This window comes from Dicentrarchus labrax, unplaced genomic scaffold (genome assembly GCF_905237075.1).
Source record: "Dicentrarchus labrax unplaced genomic scaffold, dlabrax2021, whole genome shotgun sequence".
In the NCBI taxonomy this organism is placed as follows: Eukaryota; Metazoa; Chordata; class Actinopteri; family Moronidae; genus Dicentrarchus; species Dicentrarchus labrax.
The window spans coordinates 16,701,830-16,719,043 of record NW_026136713.1 but is presented as its reverse complement, the minus strand read 5'-3'; the positions used below and the strand labels follow the sequence as shown (position 1 = coordinate 16,719,043).

General features: G+C 39.5%; 1 protein-coding gene across 7 annotated transcripts in view; it reads left to right on the top strand.

Moving 5' to 3' along the window:
- The window catches only part of si:ch211-26b3.4 (connector enhancer of kinase suppressor of ras 2), a 56,583-nt gene that overhangs the window by 5,600 nt on the left and 33,769 nt on the right, over positions 1–17,214 (top strand). For all 7 annotated transcript variants that reach the window (XM_051420620.1, XM_051420623.1, XM_051420622.1 and 4 more), the window contains exons 2-5: positions 8,329–8,492; positions 14,366–14,568; positions 15,791–15,878; positions 17,162–17,203. In XM_051420620.1, coding sequence (XP_051276580.1) covers positions 8,329–8,492; positions 14,366–14,568; positions 15,791–15,878; positions 17,162–17,203 — 497 coding nt within the window. The remainder of the gene's footprint in view (positions 1–8,328; positions 8,493–14,365; positions 14,569–15,790; positions 15,879–17,161; positions 17,204–17,214) is intronic.

The following is a 17,214-nucleotide window of genomic DNA, read 5'->3' as shown; positions in this document are numbered from 1 at the left end:
CAGTTCAATCTAGTTTAGCTGTCAGCACTCTGTTTCTGCAACGCTAGTTTGTCTGTTTATGCTCAGACCAACAGTTGGGTCTTACAAAATGTTTAAGAATCATAAAAATCACTTGGTTGAACAAGCTATATGGCATCACTGCTCTTAAGTCATGTTTGTCAGACTGTTACCACTCTCTTCAAAACATAATTATACTAATATCTATTGCATGTCATAGCACTTAGAAGCTAATTGTGAGGTCAGTATTAACCACAACAACATACAATAATAATAAAAAACAAAAAAAGAGGAAGAACCAATAATTAAAAAAAAAAATTCTAGACTATTAGCTCAGTTGCAATACATGGACCAATCAAACTGCTCACAGCCAAAGATATTTCCAGGCAATTCATGCTTGAACTTGCATTAATTAATTATATGGGTGCAACAAGCTGTGCCCAATATAAGTGACATATTATCAGCTTTATAAGGTTAATATGGCATATACATCTTAGGAAACAGTTGACGCTTGACAAATGTAGTCCAATATGAATTCTTCTTTTAGCTCAGTTTGTCTTCCCACTACCTTCTGAGAAATATATTTGATATATCTTTGGCAGCTGAATCCTACACTGTGTTCATCAGCTAGTTAATAACTACAGTATGTGTGTCAGTTGTTTGGTGCCGGGGCAGATATTGTACAATGGGTTCACCAGAGACTTTTTGTGAAAACAGCTGCCCAATTTGCATCGATAAAACTGAATGTTTCATAGAACTGAGGGGAGCTGCAGAGTTGGGTGACAGTTGTATGTGGGTTCGTTACTACGAGCGACTCCTTTTTACATTACACACAGTCATTTGACCCATTGTTAATAAAAAGATATTCAGCAGAGCAGCTTTAATGTCAGTGAGCATAATTATAGTGACATTTTTGTGATTATTTTGCAGAAAAGCTATGTAAAGTTGGCACAAAGACCGTTTCCTCCAGCGTGGGATGGTTAAGGAAAGTGTGCCTCACTCCCACTTCACATTTCTGAGCATTTCCAAGTGTCCCATCTTCCTTTAAGTCTTCTTCTCTCCCCAAACTACAGTTGCAAATTGAATGGGGTAGAATAGGGATAGTTAGGGCTTGTGAGGTAAAGCCAAAGTTCATGTTAACATATTATTATAGTTCCACTATGTCTGCAGTCACTTCAGATTCCCTCAGGTCGGTTAGATCCTCAGAGTCGAGCTCTGCCTCTGAACTCTTTGCCGCTTCCTCGTTGACCCTGTTTTCCATCTTCCTGTTCCTTCAGATTGCCTCTTGACACCTTCCTGCTAGTTGAATTTCAGAGAGGAGGCTGTGGTGCACTTGAAAGCTCATACCAGGGAGCTAAAATGCCAAGGTCTTAAGAATATTCTGTCATGATGTGATGAATATTTCACAGTAGGAATATTTTTAGTGAGTGTTGTGTCTTTTCTTCGCACTCACTGAAGCACTTACTCCGGCTGGAAGCTCACAGATGGGGGGCAAGGCGACGGGACAGGAGTCTTTGCGGCCTGCCACTGCTCTTAGCCCAATCTCCTCTCTAACCCAAACATGGTCTCAAAGGGAAACACAGGTCTGACAGTCTGGTTTCAGTTGATGTTAATGGTCAAGCAGCAAAGTAAGTGAGTTTTTTCAGTGTGAGCCATATTCAGCTGTATATGCAGTGTATTTATTGTGGCCTTCAACAAGCTTTCAGTCAGTGTGTGGACTGCATATATAGGCTACAGTTTGTGTGTAATTATATTGTGTGTGTGTGTGTGTGTGTGTGTGTGTGTGTGTGTGTGTGTGTGTGTGTGTGTGCTCCTTAGCCTAGCATCAGTGCAGGCTCCTGAGGGGCAGCAACTGCTGATCCCTCACTTCTGCTCGGAGGCCTCTCTCGCTCTCGCTCTGGTTGCCTGGCAACCCGCGTGTTTCTGAAGGGGAGGGGTTTATTTTGCCCAGGAAAGAGGAACAAAATTGGAGGGAATTGCATGAAATGTGGATGAAGCTGTCAACATGAGATGCTTGCTCAAGCCTTAGCACACTGGGATTTAGTAAGGGCCGGGATCATGGGATTCTTTAGTGTTTCTTACAGAGATGTTTCACTTTGCTAACTAAAGATATTTGTATCCCACAATAGGCTATGAGTACAAAAAAAGAAATGTCTAACAATAAAAAATCTTGTGCTTTGTGGTAAGGTTGTGGTTCAACAGCATTTTTTACAACTGTGAATTATAGTAACCAAATTTGAATTCTTTTGATTGATTTGGTTTTATTTGAAGATTCAAAAACACTGAAACTCTGCACAGAAGTTGTTAAAACATTAGGATGAAAAATAATACAGCCTCATGAGTTATTTTGAATTCCTTTCTTAATCTAACAGGGTGAGTTTTCAACAATTTGTTACAAAAATCAAAGATAATTTGATTTTTAAAAAATGTGACTTTGAAATTGTCATTCATGGACCTAAAATTCAAGCGTTGCCAGACATTACAATTTCGACTTGTGTTGTGTATATAATTGCTTTATGCTGAAAACAGAGAAGAAAGAAAAGATTTTGTGAGAGATAGTTGAATGGTTAAAGTAAAAATACATTCTTTGTTATTATTTATAACCGGGACTGTGGCAGCGTATGATCAGATTTGAGTTAGAGTGACATTGAGTAACATTAGCAAACAACCCACCAGTGCCATCAAGTTTGGATTCAAATGTTGCTAAATCTTGGTTGGTGGATGGAGGAATGTGACATCATGTTTTTCCTAAGGAGTCCTGCCCAATTTAAACTAGTAAGAAGAGCTCAGACGAAAACACAAATAGAGAAATCTCTCAATTGAAATAACCACAACATTTATAGCACTAACAGACATTTGGTTTTTATAGTAAAAAGCAGCATGAGGACTTTTTTTATTCTTCATTTTTTTAACCAGAGCGATAAAAGTACCAGCTATCAAAACCCAGCACTATTTTGTGGCACTTTGTCCTATTAAGATTATGAAAAAGGCTTTCATTTAATGAAAGAGGAGCATACAAAAGTGAAAAAGCACTGAGGTGACTCCAATTCACAAATCGAAGTGTCACAGCAGAATTTAGGATGTTGCAAGTACTTGCATTGTCATTTGACCTCATGCTGCACGACATAATCTTTATTTAAAAAAAACTACTGTTTTACAGTAGACAAATGTGTGTTTTTTAAAGTGAAGGAACATGGGAGATATGCAGGTGATTCCCAGGTTCAGCAAATACTGTTCAATATTTAGTTCCTAAATCGCAGCAGGAAAAACAATATTTACAGGAAACACATTAGTGTCGCTCGCCATCATCGCATGATCAGTGCCCGTTGTAGTGACTCTGCACACTGTGGAAGCACCATTTCAACTATCTGTGGTTAAACTATGATAAAATATCTTAGCTCCCAGGGGAAACTAAGCTTCTGACTTGACTACACAGAGAGACATTTCTGACATTACTCATGCAAAATTACTTTTTGTTTATTTTATCTGCACGCAGGCTAGGCTTTATTTGACTCTTATTTCTCTGCATGGCCTACTTAAGCATGAGGTCAGTTTTAATATTTCCTGCAGTTACTAAGAACACAGTAAACAGTCTGATGTGAGAAGACACTAGAGCCACAGAAAAAAAAAATCTTGCATGATACAGTCTCAACTGCTGCAAATCTTGACTAATAGTAAACATAATTTTAATGTCATGAGGTTTATAGTATTATGTAGTACTGACAAACCTGACCACTATGTGTTAGTTATTTTGTTTAAATGTGTTTGTGAGCACCATGTGCTATTTCCAGCTGGAGCATGAACTCAGCAGATGAACCAAGATCAGCTGTTTATCCTCTAGGGGAAGGCATTCTGACTCATCTGATTGGCCAGCAGCTGTGTGTCACAATGTGTATATACATGTATGAATGTATGTCTGTTTGTGCCTGTGTGCAGTTTCTGTGCATGTGTTTGTGCAATAATGCGAGTGAGAATTCACATATAGTTTGAAACAATAAATCCCATCATACTTGAAAGAAAATGGCCTCTAAATGCACCGCTGTCAACTCAGCAACTCATTCATCTATGTGTGTGTTGCAGAATAGCTATAGTAGGGTGCTTTCCCAGAGGATGCAGTGGTAGTCAGCCTTGACCTCTTTGATTCCTTATTCATCACCTCTCTATATAATTTATATACTTTATGTGGGTGGATAGTGGAAAAAAGAGAGGGAAAAGCTGCAGCTTTTAATGATTAGACACCAGGAAGAGGACTGAAGTGACGACTTGAATAATAAGTGTGAAAAAGTTAATCCACTTTTTCCACCTGCAGAGAATCTTAAATGTGCAATGAAGATATTATACTGTCATCATTTTGCAAATATAGTGAGATATTGCATTTGCATTATGATGACATAAGCCATAACGTGCCACTTTGTATGACACGGCTACTATTAAAAAATGATTCCACGCTTCAGAAGGAGAGGCAGGGGTGTAAATGGGGAAGGACAAATGTGAGAGTGAGGGAGTGGCAGAGGAAATGTGAAGGATGGATTGGATTGAGTGGCTCACCTTTCTTAGGTATGGACATAAAGACTTCCATTTTGAGAAATAGCCATCTCTGTTTTTTATTTTCCTCTCATGTCTCTCTTATAGTGCACTGGGAGTCACATATTCAGAAATCCTAGTTATCAGCTGCAGGGCTTTCTCTCTGCTCTGCCTCAATGTTCTCTGCATGGCTGTCTCTGTTCCTATAGCTGCTGGCTGGCTAAAGAAATCTGCATGTTCACTCCAATTGTACATATCTCTGCCAACACTGGCGATGATTTATTAGACTACACCAGGCCCACTGTAATAAACATTTTACATCGAAAGGAAATAAAAACAGCCATTTAAACATAATGCTGGAATGTAGCTGTGTACTTACTCTTATTCAAGTCGCCAAGAACGTTTTTGTAAAACAATAAAATGCAGAGCTGTATTGAAATGAATAATCACAGATATTTTTTTGTTGAACATAGATAAGAAACTCAGACGGGGTACGAGAGTACACAATGATTTAGATTTGAACTGCTCTTTCCAGAGAAATCAAATTGCATGTGAGAGCATGAATTCACATGTGCAAGTCAATTCAGAAGACTGAATTGATGAGAGATGATTTCTTGTCGTATTGTCAGATGTTCAGAAGAACTAAAATTACTCATCATTTCACAACAAAAGCAAAGAACTGAGTAGTCAAAAGATTTGTGTTTCAAAACTTAGCAGAATCATCTCAAGATGATTAATGAATAATGATGACCCTCAGATTTATCTTGTGACCCTTCGGGGGGGGCTAACCCCTACTTGAAAGTCCAGTATATAACATTTAGGAGGATCTATTGGCAGAATATTCATAAGGATGTTTTCATTAATGTATTATCACCTGAATATAAGAATGTTTTATTTACTTTGGAATGAGCCCTCTCTACAGAGGGAGCACCATATTGAACCACCATGCTTATAACGGACAAACCAGACAGCTCTAGATAGGGACTTTCTCATTTCTTGGGGACTTTTGGACACTTGGAAGGGGAGAGTGACGCAAGTGGTATTCACTTGGTTGCAGTCTGAATTCTCACCACTAGATGCCATAAAATCCTACACACTGGACCTTTAACTATAAAACTGGCTCCACCTAAAAACCAATACAAAAACTAAAAATATCCAGAACAATACATAAAAGTAGCAATACTACAAGGTAAAAATACTCTATGACCAGTGAAGGTCCAGCCTTTAAAATAAACCAGGACAGAGATACTGTTTAAAAATAACATTTTTAGAGCACAGTATTTGAAAATAACTTTAAAATCTTATTTTACACAGATTATAGCGTTCGCTGTATTTTTAGTAAAGTCATGACCTGCCCTACTCGGCTTCTGATTGGGTAGTTCTAGCGGGCTTCATTGGTTTGGTTGGTTAGGTTTAGGCATGAGGAGTGAGATTGGTAAGGGTTAGGGTAAGCCAATCAGAGGCAGAGTAGGGTGGCTCATGACTTTGCCATCCTGGGTACAAACATATTACTGGCTGTACAGCTATTTTCATTAATCTTTCAAACTTCTTCTTCTTGATGTAGGTGTTTGGCAAACAACGTCACGCATTCCCGCCACCCACTGGAATGGAGTGTGGATTGGGAAGTTTTTCAAACATGCGTAAACGTAAAACTGTGGGTGTAGAACTGGATTGACCACGGCTAAAACTTAAGTTTCTCATCATATGCTGTCCAGGCTTACATCATATGGAAGTGGCTGTGGCTTCATCTAAAGTAAGCTGGACCAACAATAGGCATAGACAGGCTTCACGAGATAAAACTTAGTTTTTTTGTTCTTACGTGGACTGTTGTGATGGGTGTGTGTATTGGCGTTAGCGGGCTGTATTTCTAAGCCAACATTAGTTGCACATTGTTGCCCTAGGGGAGCTGAAGAAAGGCAAGGGACTTGGGAGCGTGTGTAAACGTCACATCCTTTGGATTGTCCCAGCAAAACTGTTCCAAATACTTTACATAGAAATCAGTCCACGGGCTTTTATAGGCAACTGAGAAAGTTGGGGAAAGTCTCATTTTTTAAAGTTACAAATCCGTAATACAAACCTATTAATGCATGTAAATTCTTTACTTTTTCTTTTATACTATTATATTGGATTAGTATTACTGATGCATTAATGTGTAAGTAGTAGTTGGTCAAGGTGGAGCTAATTTAAAGTATTTTATATACTGTTGTTGCATACTTGAATCTATTAGCATGCATTATATTCTTAAAGCTCATCATTTTATACTGTTTGTAAAATTGTAATTTCCCAAGTAACAAGTAGCTATATCTGTTGATGTAGTGGAGTTAAAAGAGCAATACTTAATATTAAAGTAGTTTTATTTTTTATCTAACTGCTTAGATGTTCTAAAGTAGTTTCACCTGATACCAAATTGTCCACATGAGAAAACAAATTATCACATTCACATTTCCATACATCATGTACAAACGTACAACAGTCTTGCATGAGATAACATTGAATCCTCACATGTGAAAGACATTCTAAAATGTGCGATATGAGTGTTTGTTCATAGGGAACGTATTCCATTAAACAATTTCCACTTGTGGTACTACAGAGCAAGGCCTCTTACTGATGTGTTAGGTTTTAAAATTGCTCCTCTGTGCTGTATGTAACAAGATTGTTTGTTCATGTCACTCTGAGCAACAATAGGCTTATATCTGTCTGTTATGTCCCATGGCATACCAAGAGCAAGATGCCTCTTGCTCGTTCTTTGCAGAGAGTGTGTGTGTGGTGACTGTGTTAAGGTGCTACCACACTGTCTGCTCTCTGTCAGCATTGCTTCCCTTGGGCATCAGTGTTTTCCTCACAGCTCCACTCGGCTTTAACAACATGCCTCCACAGAGGCGTCAAGACCCTGAATATCAACAGCAGTTGTAATTGTATTTGTATGTGTATGTGTGATTGTGAGACACAGAGTACACTTATTTGTGTTTCTCTGTGGTTCCATGTGTGTGTACATGTGCATGGATTTGCTTCCTCTCATGCGTTTTCGCTCTGTGTGTGTGCTCATTTTGAAGCAGGCTTGTTCATTAGGTCTGTGGGGAGGTGTGCTTTCTGCTGACTTTGTTTGGTTCAAAGCCTGAGGCTCGTACTGATCAATAGTATCCTGGACCCACCACATCTATGTGCAGCTGATTGGCTCTCTGCATGGCAGGCAGCCACAGCTTAACAGCAGAAAGTCATACGTCAATATGTTGGTCACATCTTTCTGGGTATATTTTAGACACACCCTTAATCACTCAGAATGTGCATGAAATTCAGAAATGCACTGCTCTGATTCTTTTTTACGTAAAAAGTAGTGACATCAAAGGAAATCTTATTACAGCATGATGTTCAATCATCGTCAGATATTGGAAAGCCAAGCAAACAGATGTGATTTCTAGGTGACAGTTAGTGAGTTGCCAATAAAGCATTGATGAAATTTCTGGCTTTAGGCTGGTTTTAGCTTTTGTTTCTCTTTGGCAGAATAGAACACACATTTGCAGTGTGTTTCTGTGTGGGTGTCTGCACTCCGCCTGAATTCTGTGCTGCAACTAAGTGGACCAGCATTCAGTGTACAGTGTGACAGACATGAACTTAAATTTGTAATTCTATCAGCCAAAGATCAATATTTCCTACATACTTGTTTCCTCTTTGTTTCTGGAGGAGCTGAAAGCTCGTCCAAATACCAAACATTTTGTCTTTTTCGGCTAAGGCTGACTATCAGATCCCTTACACAGTGAAAGTAGACATCAGCTCTGGCTAACCTGCGTCTGCCTATGGTCTCCTTAGGTCTGGATGACTGTCTCCAGCAGTACGTGAAGAGTTTCGAGCGGGAGCAGATGGGGGGAGAGCAGCTGCTGCACATCACCCATCAGGAACTGGAGGAGCTGGGCGTCACCAGGATAGGACATCAGGAGCTCATCCTGGAAGCTGTCGACCTTCTCTGTGCCCTGGTCAGTCTGCTTCTGTTACTTACTATTTTTTTCTCTTTTTGTTATTTCTCTTAATTTGTGATCATTTGAAAAGAGTGATGCAGGTCCTGGATGTGTGTGTTTTTGTGAGTTTCAGTGTGTCATTGTTGGTCATATTGACATGACATGTCAAATTTCCAACCACATTATTACCCTATACTATATATACATATGCTTTACTTTTAGACCAAAGTTGAGTAAGTATATTTTTCTTTCACATAACTGCTAAAAAAATTCTCACAGGTAGAAAGATTTATATATTGCTTGTTGTTTATTTCCCCCCACCAGTTATTGATATTGGCTTAAGAAATGGCTAGAAAAATCCTCTGTCATTTGGGCCCTGCTTTGTGTGTACTGCCTCGGTCACTGCTGACTGTATGTGCAGTGGCCCTGCTCAGGATTAGGGAATTAGGGGGAATTAGGTGCTACTCTCCCAGAGAGAGAAAGCGCGAGAGAGGAAGGGAGAGTGAGAGGGAAAGAGAGAAGAAGAGTAAGAGAGGGAGTATGTAGAGAGAGTATGCAGGATGCACCTTATCTCCCAGGCACACATGGCTGGATTAGTTGGGGCTGTTTGAATGTGTGTGAGAGTGTGTGTATGCGCACATGCTTGTGTGTGCTAATCAGCACCTCTTCTCATTCAAACGTTCCAGCATGGGAATGAGTGTCCCAGAGCAGCAATCACCATATGTCCTGGAACTGGACACACACCATACACACACAAACAAACACACCACACACACATATAGGGACAGCAGATAGACAAGGTGTATCACTAGAAGTACTGTGTGTAGTATAGTATAGTATAGTAGTATAGTATATAGTGTAAGTATAATTTCAGTTTGTTACAACTTCTTACAAAGTCTTACTTTTTGTAGTTTTAACTATCAGATTGCTATCAGATATGATAAGACTGTATACACACAAAGTTAGACTCAAGTTGAAAGTTGAAATTGAAGGTGAACAGTGAAATATTACCAAAACTGTCATCAATCTTCAATCGCAGTTTACAGATGGACTTCAGGGTTTAATGTTGACCTATACCAAACTTGCTATCAGTGTGTGCACAAACTGCTTTCTTGTGCAAAGAGGGCTTCTTGTAGACATTTTGGGTAAACTTACTGATTATTTGACTAAACTGTTGGCTGGTTTACAACTTGCCTGATCATGCGACTCCTCATTTCTTGCCCCGTCGGACTTTGTTGTAGCGAAGGTGCAGTGTTCTGAGATCTCAGCAATTATTTTACTGAGTAAAATGTTTTCAGAATCAATAGAAATGAAGGCCAAAGCTACAAAAGTAAGACCCAAGTTATAATTAAACAGAATTATCCTTTAAGGTAGCCTCGGGAAAGCAAATCTCAACTGACCTCCTACCTCTCATTAACTGTACTCTCAAGTAACAAAGGGACACAGCGCTAGTACCTGTAGACACTGTGAATATTTGGATAATAAAGGAGGATTTTCTGTCGTCAGCAATATAATCCATCATAGGGAAAGCAAAACCCTGTTCCCCTGGCTCAACTGTTATGACTTTCTGGTCTTTCTGCAGTAAAAAAGTGGAGCTTCTGTGGCCCTGGATCAATGCAAGTTTCAAGCACTGACTGAGCTTTCAGTCTCGCTGTAAATGTGGAAAAGTCCCTTCTTTTATGTCTATGCAATCGAGCTTTTGCCCCTAGCATCTATGCTGAGTAGGTTTCTGTGGGTGCAGTGAATTTTCAGCAAGATGTGCTGGGAAATGGGCATAACTTAAGAATGAAATGACGGCTCATCCCCAAACTCTGAAATGAAAGACATACAAAAATGACATAGGTGTCATTGAATTGAAGTTACATAAAAAGTATAAAGACAGAACAAATTTATAAAAATTTAAATTAACTCAAAATACAGTAGAGGGCTGCAAATATTGTAACCAGGCCATATTTTAGCACAGATTTATTGATTACTGCTATAATTAATATAAGTATGTGACAATTTCCCGCTGTCACATACCTGGCAGCTAAGATACTGTGTACAGCTAGTATTTATATAACCAAGTGATAAGAAAATCTACTTAGCTAACTTCTATTATACTTTTAAAACTTGTAGTAGTTTGGACAACACACCGATCTATTTGTATCTTGTACAGGATTTGAGTTATAATCTGAGCTTTTGGTTCTCTAAAAATCTACCTGTGGGGCAGGTATAAGTAAATAAATGCCTAATGGGGGCGCTTTTCATGAGAGAGATAATTCTGCCCTTTTAGGTATCATATGGATGTAGGTGTGCTATGTAAGCTGCATCATATTACGAGTTGTAAGTCTAATATAAAGTAAGCAGAATCTAAGAGAGTAGTGGTTAACCTAACTTAGCAATACTCATTACATTGAAAAATACATTATTTGTCATTTAAATAATGGTGGTGGTAATGTATTAGATACCCCCCACAGATTTATGATTGAACTGCTTTCATGGGAGCTCAGACCCCTTCTTATGGAGGCTCAGCTCCCACTGGCTCCCACGTAATTTGAACCCTGATCTTGTAGCCTGTGTCCAACTTTCACCTGACTGAGTCTTGGTTATCGCTTTGTGTAAAATATATCACACAAATTGTAACTTTATTCTGCGCCCTCTGGGTCAGGTGATGAGGTTGAGATCAGCTTTTTTCACATTCAAGCAGTCCTTGAGGTGTCCCCAAAGGTTCTATTTTAGGACCACTTCTCTTTTATATGATGTATCATACTAAACATAGCTTTATTTCCCTCAGAAGTCTGACAGTGTGATTTAACAATCAATTTGATATACATTCCTTTTCTTCTTCAGTGCCACGGTAAAGGCATCATCATTCTCTTAAGAACAAAAGGCTCCCTGTAAGGGGCTCAACTGTCTGTTAGGGCTATCTGAGATTTAGAGTTTGTAATCAATGTGACTTTCATACCTTTGGAGGAGGAAATCAAAACGCCTGAAAGAAAACCCATGCAAACAGACAAGATGTTCTGCCTCTATACCAGAACATCTAACAAACAGCCTAAAACATAGCAACTCTGAAACTTAAAATATCTTGGCATAGTCTTGGCATAATAATAATAATAATTAGTTAGCTGTTTTATGTTTGGAATTATATCCCAATTTTGTTCTGCTTTTGTTCTGAGAAAGTGATTCATGCCGTCATCTCCTCCTGTAACTCTTTCACGCAGATGAGTCAGCTTTCTATGTTGGTTCCTTTTCAGTGTTACCCTGTGTGACTCCAACTTGAAATCCTGTTGGTTATGTGAATGGTGTTGCATAGTTGGCCATCATTTATATTTCTAGTCCTTTTTATCTTAATTTGAACATTTGAGCTAATTAGACAGGAGTCCTCAGAAGTCTCATATAGGAAAGCTTAAATTAATGTTGAATGTAAATCCACTCACTCATCCTTTCCCTTTACTTGCAAGTGTGTGCATCTATGTTTGTTTTATACAAGTGATTTTAGTCTTACTGTTCATTCTTTTATATGTTTTTTTGTTACATTTTTTTAATTGTTTTTTTTCCTAGTTGTTGATTGATGAAGGGTAAGCACTGTCTGAGTTAAAACCTAGCCCCATAAAAAAGGTAATTACAAACAAATCAAACCATGTACAGCTTCATAATTTCTATTTTGTTTTTAAGCAGCTGAAAACAACCCTTGTTATAGGACAATCAAGAAAAAAAAAGACTGGTCTCATTTTGAATCCAGTGCCCAATAGTAGAAAATTGTAGCTGGACTGGTTTTAGTTAATAAAAAAAACATGCAGTAAAGATTTAAAATTTGCTCATTATAAAACGCTCATGTACCTCTGCTGAGCAGTGAACCCAGTGAAGCTGAGATTCAGAGAGGTTAGATACTCCACATTTTGCTGCTAGGTCTGCAAAAGCTTACGTTTAAGACGAGTAAACGTGTGGCGGAGGAAGACTTTTCTTTTAAAAAGAAATAAATGATGAACACCCCCATTTACCCCCCAAGATTTCATAAACGATGTTTGAGCGTATTTCTGTGAACGACGGTAGAAATATCAGCATGGAGGAGAGGCCACTCCACACACTGCTGCTATGGCAACCACATCGACATGAAGGTGGAGGGGTGGTTGCTCTAATGGCATCGCCCTCTTACTGTATTGATTTGACACACACAGGCACACATATGCACGCACTGCTCAAATTATTTCTCTCTATCTCCACACACACACACACACACACACACAGTCATTCAAACAGTCGACACAGGGCATTATTCCCTGCTTCATCTTAGCACTCTGTCCCCCGGAGAGAACCACACAGTTTTAGATCGAATCATAGGACAGGCTAATTACAGCTGTGCAAACATGTATGCTCCAAGTTCAGGTGTACATCTACATTCACACAGAATACAGAAGATTATACAGAACACAGTATGCATGACCCAGTTTCAGTGAGATGCATAGCTGGGTGCTCTCTCCCTCTCTCTCTCCCTCTTGTCTTCTGCCTCTTTAGTTCCTCAATTTTCTTTTTTCTCTCTCTCTCTCTCTCTCTCTCTCTCTCTCTCTCTCTCTCTCTCTCCGCTGCCACTGTGAAACCCTCTCTCCTTTGTAGTCACTGTGGTCGTGACTGTGTAGAATAGATCTAGAGGCAGTGGAGGAATAGATACGTCTAGCTAAGCCTGTGCATCTGACTATACAAGGATGTGTGTGTGTGTGTGTGTGTGTGTGTGTGTGTGTGTGTGTAGCCTTTGTGTCAGCAGGAATCAGGCTCTGTCAGGCAGGACATGACTGGAGGTGCCTTGGGACGCTGAGCAATGTGGCTCAGTGGGTCTGTCTGTGTGTGTGTTTGTGTGTGTGTGTGTGTGTGTGTGTGTGTGTGTGTGTGTGTGTGTGTGTTTGTTTAAAAGGGTCACAGTGCAGTAACGGGCTACTCAACCAGCTTGGTGTTCTTGTATTAGTCTATAGAGTGGCTGTTTTATCAAATTGCTGATGATTATTCAGAGATAGTAATTCTAATTAATTTAATATTTAATTAATTTTTCTGTGCAACCTATTGTGGGAAGATCAACCTTATTTCAATAAAATACATATGTATGACTTATTGTATGAATTCCAAAATATATTGCAGTGGTTTAACATTACTTTTTAATTTCCCTTTATCTACGTTATATTATGGAGTTTTATAAACCTGTAGTTCAGCATTTTGGGAAATGTGCTTATTCACTTGCTTTCCAAGAATGAGTTGAAAAGCACGATATCTATCTCATGTCTTTGCACTAGAATGGCGCTAGAGGCACGGTGCGATTAGCCTAGCTTAGCAAAAAGACTAGAAGCAGAGGGAGACAGCTAGCCGAGCTATCTCCAGAGTTAAAATATGTGCCTACTAGCACCTCCAACCTCACTAATTACACCTGTCTTGCATGTTTAATCCCTCCACATTAAAAAATGTCAAAATGACAGGGAGTTGAAGAGGGTGTGATTTATCTATTTCTGAAAAAACAAAAGCAGGGTGCAATGACTTCCTGGAGTCTTGCCAACTGATCGTACCACAAAATTGTAATTGTTCATTTATTTTTGTGTAGCATAGGTCAATGTTTCTCCCAGCTTCCAGTCTTTAGGCTAAGCCAACCACACCCTGTTCTTAACGTACAGATATGAGAGTGGTATTAATATTCTTATTCCAAAATGGTAAATAATGTCCACAATTAAATCCAAACCAGATGTCTGACTCACTGTCCACATAGCCTGGATAGCAAAAGCAACATGTTAGCAGAGCAGCAGCAGTTTCAGTCCTCTACATGAGATGTTTTCAGGCACAAACTGAATGTCGGAAACCTGTGTGTAGGCACGCCTTTAGACCCTCTGACAAACATAATGACTCTAATCCTTCTGTTTGTCCTCCAGAACTATGGTCTAGAGACAGAGAACCTTCGGACTCTGTCCCACAAGCTGAACGCTTCGGCGAAGAACCTACAGAACTTCATCCTGGGCCGGCGGAGGGGCGGACACTACGATGGACGAGCTTCCAGGAGGCTACCCAATGATTTCCTCACTTCAGTTGTGGATCTGATTGGTGCAGCTAAGAACCTGCTAGCCTGGCTTGACAGGTATGGACCACATCTGGGGCTGCGAAAGAAATTTAGGGATTTGAACTTAAATTTTTAAGACATTGTCCTCAATTTTCATCAAGTGAGGATGATCACAAAAATCTAGATTTAGAAAGTCTATGCTAATGTGGGTCTGTACTGGTTATTACTATTACTCTAGCATGAATACACTTTATCTGATGGTCTATCTGTGGTCAAAACAATGTCATTTATGCTATGCAAAAAACTGACATTTGGAACCATAAAATCAGTGCTTCTTTTCCAGTCTGTCTTAATTTAAACTTAACTCAGCTACATGCAGCTTTATATTTTTTAATATTTTAATGACAAAAAGAAAGACTGGACGGGGATAGGGATGTGTTTTTCTCAAAATGTTGAACTATTCCATTTTAATTGTCAGAATATTGATCTTAAGAACATTTATTTTACTGAACACAACAACAATTAGTGCAAGTAACTAGTTTGCTAGCAGCAACTTGTTATTATAAATTAGTAACTAAACTGCACAGGGGACACCAGGCAGTGGACAGAACAATAACACCTCACAATCTTCCTCTGACACAGATTATAATAAACATCACATAAGTAATTTGTATTGAGTGGCTGCATTATTTTATCAGGTGTTCTTGTTATTTGGTCTAACCCTCATACAGTAACATAAGTCGTAATTGGTAAGGAAGGATGTTTTTGTTTATCATCGTGAAATTAGATCAGCAGATGGATCCATATGAAACTGAGAACACATACAAATAAAGCGATGTTGAGCGTTAGTAGTAGATCCCTGGGTTGCACATCCTTCTGGCCGTGATATAAAGCCAAATATTGTTGTTTATCTTCATCACTTGCTCCTGTGCTCTGAGAGGAGCAGAGAATAGCTTTTAATTCTCTCGCTCAGTGCCCTATCGCAGCTTTTAAAATCACACTGTTAGTAAAGAAATGAAAGGAACAAAACATAATAAAAACACCAATATAGGAAAAAAATCACTTTCTCAAAAGGAAGTAATTTTTGTTAACAGAATGACCAAATATGCTTTGCTCCCATTCAGTAGCACACTTGTGTGATTTTGAGACCTATTTCACCCTCGTTTTCATTTTTAGACAGACAGGATAAAATCAAATTCTAGAATAAGATCATGACCACTACACTCATCCAATGTTTGCCATGTTTTTATGGACTCAGATGCATTTGTCAGATTCTCTGTACCTTTGTCTTTTTTTTCAGGTCTCCTTTTGCCAGTGTGACAGAGTATTCATTACTGAAGAACAACATCGTGCAGCTCTGCTTAGAATTAACTACCATTGTACAACAGGTGCTTACACACACACACACACACACACACACACACACACACACACACACACACACACACACACACACACACACACACACACACACACACACACACACACACACACACACACACACAGACTCACAGCCACATGGGATGCATGCATCACACAATCCATCATGTCCATATTCATCACACTCTTATGATAAAGGTCATGACTTGAATTGAAAGGGCAAAACAAAAGTGTGTGTGGATTGGAGACTGTTCTGGTCTATAGCTCCTTTCTATAGATTGGATTATGAGTCGAACATATGCCTGCTGCCACGGGCTGTTTGCAGCGTGATATGATGGGACGAGTAGCTCTCAGTAACAGCCTTAAGCAAAGCACTCATTGAGTCACTATTAGACCTCATCCTCTGCTTAACTTACGGCCCCTGATGGAGAATGAACTAGGGGTCTCTCATCCCTTAATTTCCTGTCCTCCTTCTGCACCCCCTCTGGCTTGCTCCCTCGTGTAGATTCACCACACTTACACACACAAATGTACTTTTTAAAGAATAAAACTGGAGCTGCATGCATACACACTCTGATACTGTAGAAATCTCATTGTTTGGACAGAAACTATGTCTGCGCTCCTGGACCACATCCATGTCCTCCCTGTAAGAGCCTGCTTAGAGTGTGTGAGAGTGTGTTTGTACGTGTGCCCAGAGTGAGTCCTGAAGCTGAGCAGATAACACCCTTCCCCTCTTACAAGGGCCAGAGGAGAGGTAGGAGAAAGGGGCCACTGTAGGTCCACAATGGGCCAAATGAACATGTGGCTGCCAGGGTGCAGCGAGACAGACAAAGGTGGCAGCACCGCCTGCACTAATGCATCAAACAGATGAATTAACTGCTACCATGCACATCTGGTGGATTCAGTGGGCTGCTTTCCCAGAAATAGATTAACTATCAGCTATCGTTAAATAACAATCTGTCATGTTCAAATAATGTAGTTTCTAAATCCTGCGGAGGCTCACGGAGCTCCAGGCAGCAGAGTAGATCCAGAATTGGTCAATCCAATGTTTTAGTCTGCCTAGATTATCAAGTAATATACATAATGTGGGTGGTTAGAAATTAAATAGCTGACTGCTGATGTTCTCCATTGAAAAAAAAGTCTTTCTTCCTCTTGGCCGTCTCATTTCACTCATTTTCTTCTTTCCTGGTTGTTATATTTGGAGGAGGGAGATATTTGAGCTTCTGTGCGGATGTTCACATATATGCTTTCTCCATCTTCTTCTTCTTTCTGTCTTCTTCTCATTTTACAGGATTGCACGGTGTATGAGACAGAGAATAAGATTCTCCATGTGGTAAGTTTCTG